At 40.7% G+C, this 18,898-nt stretch overlaps 1 protein-coding gene and 1 non-coding gene across 3 annotated transcripts in view; both read right to left on the reverse strand.

The window, feature by feature from the left end:
* Nucleotides 1-18,188, reverse strand: part of necab2 (N-terminal EF-hand calcium binding protein 2) — a 154,129-nt gene extending 135,941 nt beyond the window's left edge. The window contains exons 1-2 of one of the 2 annotated variants that reach the window (XM_037766615.1): nt 17,788-18,188; nt 8,384-8,408 (exon numbers count right to left, since the gene is read on the reverse strand). In XM_037766615.1, the coding sequence (XP_037622543.1) occupies nt 8,384-8,408; nt 17,788-18,120 (358 nt within the window). In that variant the 5' untranslated portion in view covers nt 18,121-18,188. The remainder of the gene's footprint in view (nt 1-8,383; nt 8,409-17,787) is intronic. The other variant, XM_037766614.1, reaches the window with a different exon arrangement.
* Nucleotides 9,203-9,274, reverse strand: trnap-agg. Its single transcript has one exon. It is a non-coding gene; the product is annotated as a tRNA-Pro (tRNA).
* Nucleotides 18,189-18,898: the final 710 nt, after the last annotated feature.

The raw sequence follows: 18,898 nt of genomic DNA on the forward strand, positions 1-18,898 counted from the left end.
ATGGTCTAAATATTGTATATTTGTGACATCACAAATGGACAGAAATCCTAACGGCTTGTTTCAAATGCACAATTTATGAATATGGGCTGTGTGTATTTCTCTGTATATTGAGCACTTCGATACTTTCACAGGATTTATACAGCACTTAAACCTGCTTTATAATATAAAAGATATGGAAGTCTTACATTTTACAATATGGGACCTTTAAGTGAGATACAATTTGGGCAAGAATCATTCAAAAGTGTGAATGATTCACACTTTCTCTTCAGTAAGGAAGAGAAAAGCTTCAGCTTTCATAGAGGTAAATGTAAAGTGTCAGTACCAGGTTTCCCAGATGATATTGAGGGGAGGAAATTTACATCTCTCTCCTCAATTTATTGTTAAGACAGAATAAAAGGACTGAATAGGGAGCATGAGCTATGATACCATGGCAGAAAAAGAGAATAAACAGAGAAAGAGGACAGATGATCCCGCAATGGGAGTGCACAGCTGAGAGTACTTGGGCACCAAATACCCAAACAACCAAAATAACTTTCATTAATTTCACAGTGAAGAGCTCTGTTTGGCCACACTGAGCAGAAGCAGCTGCACCCTCCTATTTGCCTTTAGCTGTAAGGTTGTAGTTATGTCTGGTCATGACAGTATGGATAAACAAGCCTCCCCAAACGCCGTCTGCTTTCTGTCTGTATGTCAAACACTGTGACGATAATTAGCAGATGGCTGGTGAGTCACACGGCGAGAAGCAAGAAAAACTAAAAGCTCCCCACTAACTGATGAGAACACTGATAGAACGGTTCTGTGTCACTGGTTGTGTCGGTGTGTCTCTCCACCAAGTTGTCCAAGATGTCATTGTGAAAATGAGGCAAAAGGCTCACACACAACCATGGTTGACACTCACAGGTGTTTCCACCTATATTACCTAATTAGACCTCTTCTGTGAGGTGTCTGAAATCACTCCCTCGTTCACTATATCATAGATATTCAATAATTTACTCCATAGTGAGCAGTAAATTGAGATTTTGTACACTGGAATCATTCTCATTTTGCGTCTTCACTGACTGACAGCTGAATTTCTTGCATCTATCCTATGCTATAGAGCTGGGACTGTTAGTAGAACTTCCTACTGCACTGCAGAGTACTGTACATGCCATGGAAACTACGTTTTTCATTCAACTATGGACATTTTTGAGGGCACTATATAGAGCTTAAATGTCACACAAAAATGGTAGACAGTAAATATTAGGGTTGGGAAACAAATCGATTCACCTATGTATCACGTTTTTTTTTTTTTTTTTACAATTTTGAAATAATTTTTTGAATGCCTCCATCAATATATTTGCTTCATTTGAGTCTATGCAGAGGTAGAAGGAAGTTAACACTTTTATTGTTGTAGTTTGAGTAACGTGACGTCATATTTGTTCCGTATCTGTCACCCAAAATAAACCGCAGTCGGCCGCAGCGAGCCAAAACGAGAAAGTTCTAGAAAGATCTAAAATCTAAAGTGGTAAACACTACACATACATACATATGTTACATGTCCCTTATGAATTATAAAATAGAAAATACCACTAATTTGTGAGGGAAATGTCTTTAGTCTTTGAATTTTGGGTTGCTGGAAAAACAAAAATTCCTGACAATGACATAATGATATATTTGACTTCAGCACATCTCTGACTACATACTGTATATGCTGAAAATCAAACATATTTACTCTATTAATTAAGGTATTTTCCAAAGTCTACTGTGAAAAGGCCTATACTTGCAGTGTCCACTGAGTAGTGATGGTCTGATACAAATCCGCAGATAAATAGCTACATGTTTGGGATGAATGTCTTTAAAACTTGTGTGTGCATTCCTTTTTACAAAGTCCAAAGCAGGTAAAAGGGTAAAACATAAAAATGTATTCATATTACAAATTAAAAGGTGCACAAGTTTAATTACATTTTGTGGCTTCAGGATTCAAGATTGAATGTGGTTTTGAGTTCATTTTTGGAAGTGCAATTAAAATGCAAATACAACTTGATGTCATTCAGTCAGCAGTGACGGAAAGCAATGCAATTAAAATAATAACCCCCAGTTATTATTTCATAACATTTCCATTCTACTTGCGAAGATTAAGATTCAAACAGCAGCAGCTCGGTGGACTGTGTCATATTAGAGGCGCTGCTGCAAGTGCAAACAACAAACTAAGTGCTGTCAAATGATGCAACTATTTCATAGAATTATTGGCTGCTGAAACACTCCACCTGCTGCATAACAATGTCTTTGAGTCAGCTGCGATAATCACAAACAACACACGCCGAAAGTGCACGTACACATGCACGCACACACAAACGCAGGCAGTACTGATACACTTATACTACACACTAAGCACTGATGAAAGATTCTCTGTATTTGAAGTCGACGTGGATGCATAATGCAGACACAGATAAGTAGTTAGTAAAAGAACATGACACCGTGGGTTGGTTCTTCTGACCTCCCCAATTTTTGGAGTCACCAGCCGCCACTGACACACATTAATGCACACACACACACACACTAATGGCTGTTTCAGCAGCTCGGGGGCAGGAAGGCCGGCCCTGAAATCTGTGCTTTGAATGTAAAGACAGAACTCGGCCAATTAAACCTCAATTACTGACCCGTTGTCAGATATACGGCACACTCGCTCTTATTCCCTTGCTCCTCTTCGCCCTGCTCTTCTTTCTCTTTCTCTCAGTTCGCCTCCTCTCCCTTTTAGACTGTGCCACCTCCTGCCTCCCCTTCTGTCAATCTCTCCCTCCCCACACCTTCTTTTCTTTTAACAATTCTCTCCTCTCCCCGTTAGCATCTCCCTCTCTCACTCATTAAAACAGTTCCCCGGTCTTCTCCCAGGAGAGAGGAAGGAAGGGGATAAAAATAGCTCTTCTTCAGCTTCTGCTCGCTGGTTCTTCTTTCTGTGTTCCATACATCAAATAACTATGTTTCCTCATAATAACCATTGTATCTTCTTCTCTTTGTTCCTCTCTGACTCTCAGTCTCTCCTTTCTCTTGCTCTGATGCTCTCCACCCAACCACACTCATATCTGCCTCTTTAAAAGACAGTTTGTAGCTGTGTATTTCTAGCAGCAATGGAGTTGTTGAAACACCCCAAGAGACTGTTGTCATGAAATTGCACACAATCCTACAGCTAGCGTGGTGTGGGGAAATTATTTATGCCATCTCTCTCTCACACACACACACTGTGTCAGAAATTAACTTTGACTGACCGGCCAAGGGGACTGGTGGATGAAAAAAATCCACCGCCCATATAGCATATTTTTTACCGGTCACATAAACATTTATGTCAGTACATTTCATTGAGATAATGAAGTATATACTAAGAGAAAAGGCCAGAGCAAAATTTGAAGCAAAATAATTTAAATATATTGACAGTTAATCAATTGAAGCCAGAATACTAGGCTTGGGCGGTAACTATTTTTTCATACCTTCCTGACATTTCACCAGGTATAGGCTACTAAAACAATAAATCCCATGTACTCCAACATCCACTCCTTTATTCAGTCATAGAGTTATAAACATGATCTTCACAAAAAGAGGGACATGCAGTGGTTTTATTCTGAGCTGAGGGTGACTTGATGCTGTGTAATATTTGAATGTTCAAAGAAATAACTGGCAGCGCAACCGACTAATATCTTTAAATTCTGACAAACCTCAGGGTTTGTTGAAGAAAACCTGCCAGCCAGCAGACCAAGGGCTTGAGTTAGCTCTCTTTCTGGAACTGAAAATCCAGAGTTTACCTCATCTCAGGCTTAATTAACTCAGAGTTTTTACTAATCCCGCTTTCTTAAACAGGGCTCAGGAAACCTATGTGGGTGCTGTCCATGGTGCTGATTCCCTGTGTGTGTAAACTACAGCAATAAAACATCTGTTTCAATGGACTGACTAACACATGCATCTAAACCCAGGCAAGCAAGACACAATAAGCAGAGTAACGAGTTACATTTACTCTTTTACATGTACTCAAGTAACTTTGAATAAAATGTACTCATCCGAGTAGTTTTAATGCAGCATACTTTTTTACTATTACTTGAGTAGATTTTTTAGACAAAAAGCATTACTTTTACTCCGTTACATTTGGATGCATTCATCTCGCTACTTATATTTATTTTATGCATTCATGATCCGTTAAGAGGCAGCTGATCCAAGACCTGCTGGTGTTGTGTTATCCTGCTGCAGCGACGTCTCCACTAGACGTTGAAAGCAGCATGGCTGCAGCTACAGCAGGAGTTACCCCACATTATGGCTTTCATTATGGAGGTGGTGGGAGAGAGGAGGATGATGGCTAAGCTGTCATGCATTCCATAATGGAGAATGACTCCCACCCCATGCAGGACACCATCTCAGCTTGGGGAGCTCCTTCAGCGACAGGCTGCTCCACCCAAAGCGTGTGAAGGAGCGCTATCGCAGGTCCTTCCTTCCTGCAGCTGTCAGACTCCACAACCAGCACTGCTCCCAGTAGACCACTTACACATACACTTACACACCAAAAACTGACAATAACCTGATATTTTCAGGTGGAATTTCATTCATTCATTCTCACTGTGCAATATCATTTTCCACTTGTGCAATTTTGTTAATAGTCTGTTTATTGTCAATACTGTATATACTGCTCCGATTTTTATACTATTTAAATGGTTCATATTTTGTTTCACTTTGTTTAGCTCTTTTTTACTGTGTTAGCTGATGCATCTTGTTTTTTTATGACCAATCACAGTTTGGCATTGGGCAGTGGTATGACGGTAGCCTCATTTGATTGGTTAATCCCTCAATTTTTATTTGTTCCCAGTTCCGGCCTGGCCTTCTCACCCTTTTCTGTCCTTCTTGTCATCCATGCTCCTCACGGACATGACATTGATCTACGGGTCTACAGTAGGAGTGCAATATAGTGTTTCACCACACATATTCACCACGGGCCTTTCTCAAACCGGATACTTTCTATCATTACAAACACTCCACGTACAATTGACTGCCAAGTAGGTTTTTACACGCAAGCAATATGGTAATTTGGGGCATAAACAAGAAACATAAATATAGAATAGAAAAACTAGTCGCTTACAGTCCAAAATGGCAGAAGCGAGCTTTGCTGTTGGGCGCTGATGTTGCAATGGAACGAATAAATAACTTTCACTTCTTAGCAATATATGTTATTTGACATCGATGCAGGCTCGCTGTCGGAGGGTTATATAACCCACTTCCACTCCCCGCTAATTGGTTGGGATGGCACCTAATATGGCGGACCCTTCACGCGAACGCACAAACGGAGTGGAAATAGGTAGGAAGAGGGTGTAGGGGATAGTTTGAGAAATTTACCATATAACATTTAGAGGGGCGCTGTTTGAGTCATTGTGAAATACTCAGTGAGAATGAAGAATTACTATGAAGTGTTTTTATTAACTGCAGACAGAGAGAGCTGCTTTATCGTTGATACAACTGGTCTGTGCTCGGGAAAAGATCAGCATGAAATGAAAATGTAAATTTTGTTGTGTCTTAGCTGATGTTCTGTATCTGAGTAGTTGGTAATTAGGTAGCACAAGCATTTAAACCGTTGACAGCTGATGCCACAGTCTGTTGTAAAGGCACGATCGTCTCTTAGAAGAACCCCAGGCGAGATAAAAATGTCATCTACAGCAATGATGTCAAAAGTTAAATCATCTGTAAAAATTGTTTATGTTCGCTCCTCTACCACTTCAGTTGAGAAATGGATTTTGTGCAGTGTGTATCTACACACACACACTTACACACACAGAGCTATCGTGCTAATAACTAACGAAACAGAGGTCAGACAGATGACTAAGCAACGGCTAAATAAACCGTCAAGGAAGTGCACATTAAAGTGAACAGATATCTTCTTTACAGAGATACTTTTTGGGAACGTAGCCGTGCTGGAGAGGAGGCAAAGAAGTAATCAGTTATTTGGATAGCAGACAAAACCCCCTCCCCACACACACACACACACACACTGGAAGAGCAAATGACCATCTGGCTGCTATGAAAGCACAGCTTTTTCTGCTGTTTCCTCATTAGTTAAATTCTTTTTAGTCAACGACAGTGGTACGATAAAAGAGGAGAGGAGGGAAAGGATGAGGAGGAGGAATAGATGGAGAGAGCAGGAAGAGATATAAAGAGATGAAGAGATAGAGAGAGAGATAGTAGCAGTACATGCGATGCCAGAGGGTATAAACAAATCGCTCACTGGCACAGCAACACAGTAATATAAACTTTCCCCTTTTAAAAACACTTTCACAACACGCTAAAAATACAGCAACACTGCAGCAACAGCAGTGGCTCAGACAGACAGAGCTTAATGCTTGCTAGTATTCCGCCACACAAAAGGCTTCAGAGACAATAAATCTGTCTGTGTTGGAACACAATAATCTGTCAGAAAACCTACCCAACGAGGCCAAAAAAGTTCAGGAACAGGTTGGTGGTTAGATTCACTTCTTGTGACTTTATGCCCCTGGAAGCAAAACTGCAGGTATGAAAACAGAACTGATCATTCAGAGAGCACATACTGTATATATAAACCTCTGCCAAGGTTGTCCAATCCTCTAAGGTTGTTATTTTACTGAAAAAGTTTTATTAAAGCAGACATTTTGACTTGGCATTGCTTGAAAAAGAACAAGGATAACTCAACATTTATACCAGTGAGCAAGTATGCAGAGTGCTCAAAGCGGGCCGGTAATCACCAGTACGCAGTACCGGCACTTCTTCATTTTACTCTTCGGCGTACCATGACTTTTTCTTGCACACCTGCACTTCTCACAAGCTGTCAGTACTCTTTACTGTCCTCGTCACATCAGGTTCTCTGGGAGATTCATAATGCCGATTCATAACGACGCAGCGCCAGCGTTTTTGTGCCGCGCCTCATGAGCCGTATGACCATAAAACTATGTGGAGAACATCTGGACGAGCCGATGCAAAGCATGGGGGAGGGGGGGTGTGTTGCTGTGATTCATCAATACAATGTTCACGTCCTTTTTGTAAAATAATTAGTGAACTTTTCATCATAACTTTTAATATTTGTGAACAAATATAATTACTTATATTACTAATATTTTACAGGGTAAACATTTCAAGACAAATTAAATCTTCAGACAAAGGCTGTGATATATGTATATGATAAAATACTCATTAAACTTGTAATAATAATGGACTAAAATGGCGTAAAATTGTATTGGTTTAAGTCAAAAACCTTAAAATTTTCTTAGGGGAAAACCCCCAAACCCAATATCTACTAGTATCTTTTATTCACTGTAGAAATTGAGAATTTGTCTCATTATCCTGCTGTATAATATGTAGTAGTATCCTGACTGAGACACTGCTCCTAAAACCTGAATGATACCCTACTATAGGATACAAATAACACAGGAAAGCACTTTAACTATTAACACTATGGGTAAATATACAAACACACCTCCTTAACCCCATAATGTTCCAGTTGGAATATTATTGGAGTACCTACTATAGAAGATGCATAGCCCAAGTATAATAACAATAGCAATAAAACCACAGCTGATTATGACTGACACAGTATAACATGCTTAACGAAATAATGAGTAAATAGGAATACGTAGCAAGAGATTGCTGATACCGGCCGATACACACGGCAACATGTGAATAAGAGAGCACTGGCACTTGTTTTTTCCACTTCAAGCACAGAGTATGCACACTACCTGGGCCCTGGGACACCAAAGTGGAATGCAGCCATTATTAATGTTATTAGTGACATCTGTGTGTGAATAGTAAAAATGACACCAATAAGAAAGGTCAATAAAAATGTCTAGAAATTATAATTTGCATCTGGATCTCCATCAAAACAGACATAGAGATGGACAATCAGGAGATACCTGTAGCACTTTTTTCAAGTCCAGAACATGACACGAGAAAACTGTGAAAATTATCAAAAATGCCTTTCCTTATGTTCAATGCTGAGTAACCCTTAAAAAGAATCTTTTAGTCTGTTGCACAATTAAAACATCATGGTAAAAGATGTACAATAATAGGGCATCAACGGTAGAAGGATATCCATTAGGACAGCCATCATCCACTATTCAATGTTTTTTACCATGATGTATTAATTGTTGGAACAAATTAAGACTAAATTATTTTTCTTTTTATTCTTTTCATTGAAATCTGGTTTTAATAATTATAATAAGATCATGAGTACTGCATAGCGTGTGCCTCTTAAATCAGGGCCTATCAGATGAAATCACACTGTTTATCAACATATATAATTTTACATATTCCATTATATTAAACAGTAAATCTAGGGAAGTGCTATTATGGATAATGTTCAACAAATACATTATATGAACTAATAAAGAAAATGAATGTGTTCACTCACCATCTTTGTCAGCTCTTCTGAATATCTGTGAACAGACAGCAAGACAGTGTAGTTAGTATCATTGAAAGTATCTGCAGTGAGCAGCAGGACGTATAAACAGGAAGAATGTACATAAAAGAGGAAAAGAGGGCAGTATCAACAGCACTCCTTCAATTCAAAGGAAGAAAGAAAGTTACTTTTTAGTGACTAAGTAGTAGTTACATGGGGTGGACAGAATAACATAAATACAAATGTAAAAACAAAAAGAAACCTATAGAGTTAATGCAACACTTTTCTACCACAATCTCAATGAATTTATTTGCTTTCTTCAAAAAGTTCCACCCAACTATTATTCATTTACTTTATTATTGTTATTATTGTATTTTACCCCCTTGTTGTCTGTTTCCTGTGTATTGTACTTTTTAATTTTTAGTGGGAACAAGTTGTACTGTTCTTACATATTTGAAGGTTCCACTAAGACTCAAACCTGCATCACACTTGATAAATATTCCTCCAGTCTGTCCCTGACTTGAAAGCAATCGTCAAGTTGTATGTTTGGCCTTGTCTCTTTCCATGGCTCCACTGATTCAGCTTTGTGATACTATTGGACGATAGGAAACATTTGACACAAAAGTTTCACCAAAACTCGGATTTTTCAGTAAAACATGACTGCCCCATCCTAATGAAGTTGCTTAGTGTGCAACCGTGACTTTGATTTCATCAAGTCACATCAGCTTTAGTGGTTTCACTGGTTTTCCAAAGGCACTAGACTTTAGACTTCCTCTTTTGCATCACACTTGTTAAATATACCACAATAGTAATGGCCACTTTAAGCACTGTGGGCTCGTCCGGGAATTGAACCCGGGACCTCTCGCACCCTAAGCGAGAATCATACCCCTAGACCAACGAGCCACGAAAAGCTTTTCTTGCAAGATTGGTCAGTCTACCGTTTTCCCAGTTTATACTATTGGATTGATACATCCATTCATTTTCCTCTCCTATCCAGGTCAGGTCAGTGGAAGCAGGCTCTGCAAAGACGCCCAGGTGCTCTCCTCCACTTCTGCTTCCTACAGATCTTCTTAGGGGATCCCGAGGCATTCTCACGGCAGATCGGATACGCAGTCCTTCCGGTATTTTTTTCGGTGTGCACCGAGGTCTCTTCCCAAGAGGACGTGCCCTGAATATCTCACAAGCATCTCAAGTTCAATATGTAGGTGCAGCAGTTCTTTTCTCACTTCCTCTTTAGAACATCTGAGCTGCTCAACTGCCCCATCCACAATCTCATTCTTATAGTCAATACCTGAAACTTTGGCTATGCCTAACGGTCCGAATGCTAATCGTCTGCCGAGAGCTATGTCTTCGGATTTCCGATAAAATCACAGAAGTTGAATGACTTTACTGTCTATAAACCATACTTCCACTTCTTGCGTCAACAAAAATGTCTACATTCCACCAAGACTTGAACTTGGATCACTGATTTTAGAGACCAGAGTGCTGACCATTACACCATGGAACCCAGGTCAGGCATGCTATTCACATGATCATCAAGACATGCAACTTCTTGTGTTGAAGTCAATAAAAAAGTAATTTCTCCATCTGGGTGAAGTTGATTCTTTTGTGGACTTCAAATTAAGGATTAGGTATTAACCCGATGACGTCAGATTTGAAATAAAAATGGCAATTTCCAGCACAATGACGATTCTAGGGATGCACCAATCCTGCTTTTTCAGGCCCGATACAGATACTTGGGCTCCGGATGACGCAGCCATTTTTGTGGGCTCGTCCAGGATTTGAACCTTCGGCCGCTCGCACCCACAGTGAGAATCTTACCCATAGACCGATGAGCCACGAAAGGCCTGTCCTGTGCGATTGCTCAGCATACCATTTTGCTAGTTTATACTGTTGGATTCATCCACGCTCTCTTCCACTTCTTCGTCCTCCAGGTCTTTTTAGGGGATCCCAAGGTGTTCCCGGGCCAGATTGGATATGTAGTCCTTCCAGTATTTGCCGGGTATGCACTGAAGGTATTGTACCAAGAGTACAGAAATGCAGAAGTGCCATAGATACGCATTTTTGAGGTGGTTTAGAAATGTTGACACTATCACATAGTTTAGCCAACAGAGAGGTGGCTAATTGTTTAGGACGGTAGGGTTGAGTTGAGTTTTCTAAAAAAAACTGTTCAGTTAGAGCATGAAAACAATGTTATGTCAAGTTGTCAACCACAAACTAAATTGGCTCTGCGTTCCCATTCACCGTGTACATAAACAGTAATCCCTACTCCCTGTTCAGGGAATGTCAGTTAAGGGAACCTCCCTCGACAAAATCCCTCCATTGGGAACACCCTGTCACCAACGCAGATGGTGACGCACTTTGCTAGCACTCCAGTAAGGTGCAATGACTGATGGGTAATCTTGCTTGTCAATTGTTCAGTTCTTCCCCACATAGTTCACAGTTCCCTTTGAACTGAGCATTTTTACTCCCTACGGTTTGGAATCTTACTTAACATGAATGCTGAAAGCTGAATAACCTGTGCAGTCCACTTTGCAGGAAACTAGAAGGTGATCGGAACGCACCCTTTCTTAACATCCATGTTTGGTACGGTACATCATTTCTGAATGAAACTAAATTATTCTTTGATCTTTTTCCAGAAAAAGGTCACATTCAGAATACTCTACATCAGTGTTTTCAAGGAGGTCTCTGGCTATAGAGCAGAACATATACATTAATTCCAATTTCAGCTGAAGCGACAGATGGTTAAACACACGTAATGTGGTGTTTTCTAAGTAGAACAGAACGTCCAATTCTTCGCAGCAAAAAGAACCCGGTGGGTGAATTACTGCAAATAGAAATGTTTGGTCTTCCATTCAATCTGTTAACTCGTGCAGCGTGTACACAGACACTAAATCACACACAAAAACACACAAAGTGTGTCTCAACCAGATAAAGTGCAGCGGTGTGTGATAAGACTTGTTAGGAGCCACACGACGGAAGTTTACTGGTGTAGCAGAGGATAAAAACTCACAATTATCACGTACAAACACAGAACAAAGCTGAGCTACAGAGTCATGATTACTTGCTTTATGTGTGCACCGCACTCTATGCATGTATAAACACACGATTCTGGGAGCTAATTTATAACTTCAGTGAAAGCCTCGTTCCCTATGGAATAGAAAGTGGCAGGTCTGGTATTTCATCAGTGTTTCAGAGTTTGATGTAAACTGTTCCTACTGACAACTGCCAAGAGACAGAGAAGAGGTGGGAGACAGAGAGAAAGACACGGTGAGGGGGATGCAAAAGATGAAATGGGCAGACAGAAAGAAAGTGAGAGGGAGATGCATGGAGTTACACAGTGTGTGTGTGTACAATGATTCATTTCATGCATCAATCATGTCAATTGTGAGCAACCGATTTAGGCGGCAGAGTATTTAGCCATATTTTGCCCCAAATAACTTAGAACACAGTGAACATACAGATGGACGGAGGAGAAGTGGGCTGTAACTGTTCTTGTGAAAGACGAAACTGACAACTTTAACAGACTTAGTCTTTCCAACCTACAGGGGATGAGTGGGTGGGGCATCTCTTAACTTATCCCAATTATACAGACAGGATGTGGAAGTACACCGCTTACTTTCCAGCACTCTTGAGAACAGAACTGGAGCAGAGATTATAAGAATTATTACCTAAAAAAGTATATGAACTGTCAGAAAAAAAAAATCTTAAAGAGACAGTGTGTAACATTTTCAGGGATCTATTGGCAGAAATGGAATATTAATAAGTATGTTTTTTTTAGTGTATAATCACCTTAAAATAAGAATTGTGTTTTCGTTAGCTTAGAATGAGACGTTTCTATCTACATACGGAGCGGGTCCTTGTCAGTAGCTACCCGATTCGTCGAGGCTGCTTGATTCGTTCTGCGCATGTGTGGGCGCGCCTACCCAGTATGCCTTTCGAGAAGACCCGCCCCTACTCTGCCTCTGATTGGCCACTGGCTTCTAAACCTAAACGCTAACAGTTGACAACATCAGACAGGTACATACGGGTACTTCGCAAAAAACTCATGCAAAGATCCCATAGATGTCAATACAAATTGATGTTTGGATTGTAATTTTTTAAGTTTGTATACATTCATCTCTTGTTATACAAACGTTTGTTTTATACACGCGTATAATTCATTTGCGATCTTGCCTGAACTTGAGCAGGTACGAGCTCGCTGTTGCGCCAGTTTATGGAGCTTCTCAACTTGTCAAAAACGTCAATCGATTTTCATAAAACTGCCAATATGTGAAATCTACAAAGTAGATTTCTCAAAAATTCTCAGAAGGGAATTTAATGATGAAAAAGCATAATGGTGTTCAGACCTGGTAGCCTTCGGATCGCTCCGAAGCTCCAGTTAGCATCATAACTAGGCTATCTACCGCTTAGATTTACAAGCCAGTAGCCAATTAAAGACAGAGTAGGGGCAGATCTTCTTGCAATGCATACTTGCCCGCACATGCGCAGAACGGATCAGGCAGCTGGGACGGATCGGGAACTGACAGTTCTCTCTTCACAGAGCCGTCCGTCATGTTTCAACAGTAGCCCAGAACGGACAAACCACTGTGTTAACTTTTCCTGCTTGGGCCGGAGTCGATAACGTTACTCGCTCCAGAGTTAACCCCCGTCACTCCACTCAGCCACCGGGAAACAAGACCGGCAAACCTCACTGCTGGATGCCGCCAGATGTTACACACTGTTCCTTTAAGATTGGACAAGTTTCGTTATCAGCTGTTAAATGGAACGTCATGAGAGAGTGAAAGTGTTTTACAGTTCAAACTAATAATCTCTGACTCTCTCATTTAATATTTCAAATAAAGCTGAAATGATTAATCAATTGGTTGATCAAGAGAAAAATAATCTGCAACTATTTTGATATTTGATGAATTGTTTTAGTTGTTTTTAAAGCAACACTAATGTTCAAGACCACCAGGATGCGAGTTTAAACGACGGAACTAATCATTTAGTAATGTACAAGTACATTAACTAATCCAGAGCTCCTTCACTTTACAAGTGTATTGCTTGTTAAATTGTACGTATGTGGTGCATTCAGGCAGTGATGCAGCCGTCTGAACAGGCCAAATAGAAAATCATTAACTGCTGAGATGCACAACATTCCAAATGACAAGCTGCTCTGCATTGTTCTGCTCTCCGGCTGCACCCTAGGGCGCACTCAGCTCCAAAGAAAACAGCCAACTCCGGAGCTGCTGGAGACAGACGAGCTTGGAGAGGAGGGAAAATGTCGCGGTGAGGAGGCGGCATGTGTGTGTGTGTGTGTGTGTGTGTGTGTGTGTGTGTAGAGAGAGAGTTTTAACAGAAACACAGAGTGAGAAGAAAATGAGAGACAGCTTGAGAAACAGAAAAAGATTGAACAAAATAGAAACAGAGGGAAGAGACAGAGGGAGGGAGACTGTTACATCCATCTCCTAACCTTATTAAGAATGGATTGGTTGAGGAGGGAGGAGAGGAGGCAGACAAGAAGGATATGGAGGAAAGGATAGAAGAAAGGAGGGGGAGAGGACAAAGGATGAAAGGAGTTTAAAGAATAGAAAGAAAGGTGCACAAGGGGTTGAGATGAAGGAGAAGATGAGAACAGCAAAGGATGAAAAACAAGCAAGAAGGGAGGGTCTAATGAGCAGAATGCACGCGCACGCACGCACGCACACACACACACACACACACACACACACTGCAGCAATCACTCAATCCCTTCGGTGTGGACTTCTTCACCATGATAATAATGCTGCGGTCAATAATATTGGAAAATGGCAAAAACGATTAACATTTCAAAGTTCAAGCCAACGCAGGAAGTGAGCTGGAGAGAAAATGCCAGAGAGAGTTCACTACTGATGTCAGAAGAAGGCGGCTGGCACGGTGTATCAACCAATCAGTGTGGGTCTGCAACACGGTCTCACAGCAGTTCATGAAATAGTCAAGAAATTTAATCTATTTTATTTGTGTACATGGACACGAATCTATCCTTTTTTAACACATGACTTACAACAACGTATTTTTGTGCGTTTTCCTACGAATGTCCAGCGACACGTGACACGTGTCAATTTCCGCTCAAGTCTTTTCAAAAATAAAACTACTTAGTTAGGTTTAGGAATAGATCGACTTGGTTAGGCTTAGGCAACAAACTACTTAGTTAGTTTAGGAAGAGATCGTGGTTTGGGTTGAAATAACACCGGAAGTGCCACAACTTAAGTATTGAGGTTACGTGACAAATAAATCAACTTTGACTTGCGGTTTCACACGGGACACCGTCACTGGTCTCCTAGACAAAATTCCTGTGTTTACTTCTCGGTTTACATTTACTTGGATTACATACGAATTGATTTTGTGCTGACCATCCCAAAAAAAATGTGAAATTTGTGTCTATGTACCCGAATCAATACATTACATTTTGTGACTATTTCACGAACTGCTATGCTACTGGGCTGTAGTATAACTATCATGCTGGGGGCATCAGGTAAAATGCAACAGAAAGGCAACAATCTTGTGGAAAACATTAAACTTCAATAAGAAATGAGCAGGAGGTTAACACAATAAGAAATCTACGCAATAAAACAAGATCTCCCCCAACTGACACAATCAATGAGATACAATCTATTCCAGCTTTTTTCAATTGAAACTGATTTTAGTGTAAACCAAAGCAGAGCTTGTGTTTTAACTGTGCCTGAAGTGGTAAAACAAATGTGGAGAAAATGTAAAAATTAAACATTTTCTTAAACATCTCCTGCCTGTAACCCAAATTTCAGAAATACAGTATCTATCTGAGAGCAGGTGTCCCGAAAGCAGACCAGCTGTTCCTGGGTCACACATCAGAAACAGGTCAAAGAGCCATTTTGGGTCCTGACTCAAACCCCGCTGTACTGCATCTGCCTGATTGGACAACCTCAACCGTTCGGGGAGGGAGTATCGGCAGCAACACCCCCATCAACCCCTCCACACACACACACACACACACACACACACACACACACACACACACACACACACACACGTATAATCCATTTACTAGGGTACTAGGATACATTGGCCCTCTGGCCTTGATCGTAATTAGTTTCCCATGTACCCCTTCTTTATTATTCTATTTTGGGTCGTGGTTAGGGTCTGATGAAGCTGAACTACTTTTCCCTTTTGTCTTCTACCACATTAAGGCATTAAAGGGGAACTACGCCCATTTTCAAAATTCATACATGTTATTCCTATGGTCGAAGACTGACCAAAAAATATTAGTAACAATGAACAACTCTCTCCCAAATCCAAAAACTAGAGTGCTAAAACTCAAACGTGTGATGTCATAGGGTATACAGTCTAGAGCTGCTCCATAGACAATGAATGGGAGACTGATTTTATGGACCCACAGAATGTTTGTTTTCTTTTTTTTTATACCCAAATGAGCTTTATTCTATGTTCTCAGTTGTGAAGCACAAAATGTTCCCATATACTCAGAACATTCCCCTGGGTGCTCTCTGGGGCATCAAGAACAGTGGTTCTCAACCACCAAGTCGCTCCAGGGGGTCCCCAGAAAAATGGGGAATAGTTTATTTTCAATATTTAATTCACTATAGAAGTGAGCCCAATGTGAGTAAGAGTCATAAGAGTGACTAATCTGATCATAGGTTTCACTTCCTCCACGGTTATCTCCTCAACTGTAGTCGACAACTATAGAATTATGGTCTTATCTAACGACCAAAATATGTTCAGATGGAAGAAGCAAAATCTTATCAAATGGGGGTCCATCACCTAATGTGTATCAACTAAGGGGTCCTTGAGACAAAAAAATGTTGACAACCACTGCTCTATAACATATTTCCCATTCATTGTCTATGGAGCAGTTCCACACATTATACCCTATGACATCACAAGTTTGAGTTTTAACACTCTAGTTTTTTGGTTTTGGGAGAGAGTTGTTCATGTTTACTCATTGGACTGTCTTAGAGCATATGGAATAACATGTATGATTTTTTGAAAATGGGCGTACTTCCCCTTTAATAGCAACATCATCTGCTCTCCAGGGAACAGATTTTAGTGGGGCGGTGATGAAAAATGACCCAATAGTATTGATGAGCCGACCTAAATCGACATGCAGGCGCTGCGTAATTGCCACTTCCAACACAGAAAGGGCTGCTTTATCCTCTGGCTTCTGCCTCAGAATTTAATATTGGATCAGTGTTCTCTAACAACGGGATCAATAAAAAAATATAGTAGTAAGACATTTTGATTAACAATTAAAAACTACATTAAGCACCCAAACAGACAATATGACTTGTGCCACTGATGCTGCTTGATGCGCGTCGGACTTTCTCTGAACTGACAGTAAACCATCGCCAAAAGTAACGCTACTATACAGTATATACTACACTTCTGTATTAATAGAGAAAAAGAAGTGAGCCAAGCTTGAGGGAGTATTGGTCAAACAATACTGTTGATTATTTAACACGGGACGTTTAATTTGGATAGGAAGTGTATAATGAAAACCCCGCCTATGACACTAGAGTTGTGATGACTGACATTTTCTTTCAAAATGACAAAAAACATCAATGTAATAACAGTGATGTATTTGCTGTCATATGATCCCCTTCTTGTTATCTCTCTCCTGCAGACTGATTGGCCATACTTCATAGTGAGAAAGTGATCGGACACTATCCAGACATCGGAGGAACCGGAAAACAGGCTTGATCTCCGACAGACACGTGTCATCATAGCCTAAAATAGTGCACATGAAGCAGGTAAAATCACCCGCCTGCTCTGCTAAACTCGAGCTACAAGCCTTCACAATGTGAGATCGTTTCTGTGCGTAAGTTAATGAGGGACACAAATACCCCACACCTCACCTCCATACCATCATTGACACACACCTGAACTGAATGGACTGTAATGCTGTGCAATATGCTGCCTTCCACTGTGTAATTGTCTGAAATATATTAATTATTTATTTTTTTTAAATATTTTTATGAGAGTTAAAAGTTCTTTTAACATGTTTTAACAATATCCTGTGTATTTGTATTCTGGGGGGGGTATCGTTCTTATGCAGAGGGTAGGTTAGTTTATTTATTGACTACACTGAGGGCGTTTTATATTTTAATAATTTATTTATTTATTGTGTTGAGTTGAATGTGCTACTTATTTTGTACTGTAATTACCTTGTGCCTTTTCTACCTTTTTTTCTTTTCTTAAAGCTGACTCGGTGTAAACTGCTCAATTCCAATGTTCTTAGGTGCAAATGGCAAATAAAACTCTTGAATCTTGAGGTGCGCACTGCGCCGGTCGGTCCGTAAACGCACCGCTCACTGGATGTCTTCACCCTCACCATCTCCATCTCCATCTCCATCCAACCTGTTCATGCTGACCACTCTCTCTCACTCTTACTCTCACATACTCACATCCAATATGACGGAGATGCCTCTCCGCGGTTCCGGAGCGAAGAACTGCTCCTGAGCCACGGCCACCTCCTCCTTGCTGGAAGCGTACTCCCGGCTGGAGATGTTCTTGTTGTCGCTCATTTTGGTGACGATCCAGCGGACGAGCCCGTCGATTCCACCGGGCTGGGCTCCGCTGTTTCCGGACTGCGCTGCCGTCGCGGACTCGCTGTCCTGACCGGCTACGGGTTTCGTTGGCTGCAGCTCGCGGCTTTCCTGGTCTCGAAGTTTGGCTTGTTCTTTGTTAAGCAGTTTGTGGACTCCGTCCCTACAGTAGCGCGCTGCCTGCTCACACATCCTTTTTGCTGCGGAGCGCTCATGCTGAGCTCTATGGGGGAGAGAGAGAAGCCCCCCCCACCACCTCCCACCAACCCTGTTACATCACAGCAGCACCCAGCCCAAAACACACCCACACACCCACACACCCATCCTGCATAGCCTCCATACCTCCAAGATTATCTACAGAACGAAAAATGGTCTTTACATTCTTATGGGGACTGATGTTTTTAAGGTTTGGAGAATGTATAGTGACTTTGTTGCACTTACTGGTATTTACTCATGCTGTATTAAAGGTCCCATATTATAAAAAAGTGAGATTTTCAAGTTTTTTTTATTATAAAGCAGGCTTAAGTGTTACAGACGTAGGCAAAGTTGTTGGTAACGTTCCGTTAAAGAGAGAAAAACCCACAATGGTCACTGAAATAACTTGAAACTGACAAAAGTAATAATAAATACAAATTTACTGAAAATTAACTAATGAAAATCAGCTGTTGCTTTTGAATTGTGGTTCAACAGAATCATTTTAAAAAACAAACTGATGAAACTGGCCTAGACAAAAATGATGGTACCCCTAGAAAAGATGTAAAATAATGTGACCATAGGGACATATTAAACTAAGGTGTGTCCTGTAAATAGCATCACAGGTGTCTTCAAACTTGTAATCAGTCAGTCTGCCTATTTAAAGGGTGAAAAGTAGTCACTGTGCTGTTTGGTATCATGGTGTGTACCACACTGAACATGGACCACAGAAAGCTAAGGAGAGAGTTGTCTCAGGAGATCAGAAAGAACATTATAG

The sequence above is a fragment of the Sebastes umbrosus genome, chromosome 4 (assembly GCF_015220745.1).
Source record: "Sebastes umbrosus isolate fSebUmb1 chromosome 4, fSebUmb1.pri, whole genome shotgun sequence".
NCBI classification, from domain to species: Eukaryota; Metazoa; Chordata; class Actinopteri; order Perciformes; family Sebastidae; genus Sebastes; species Sebastes umbrosus.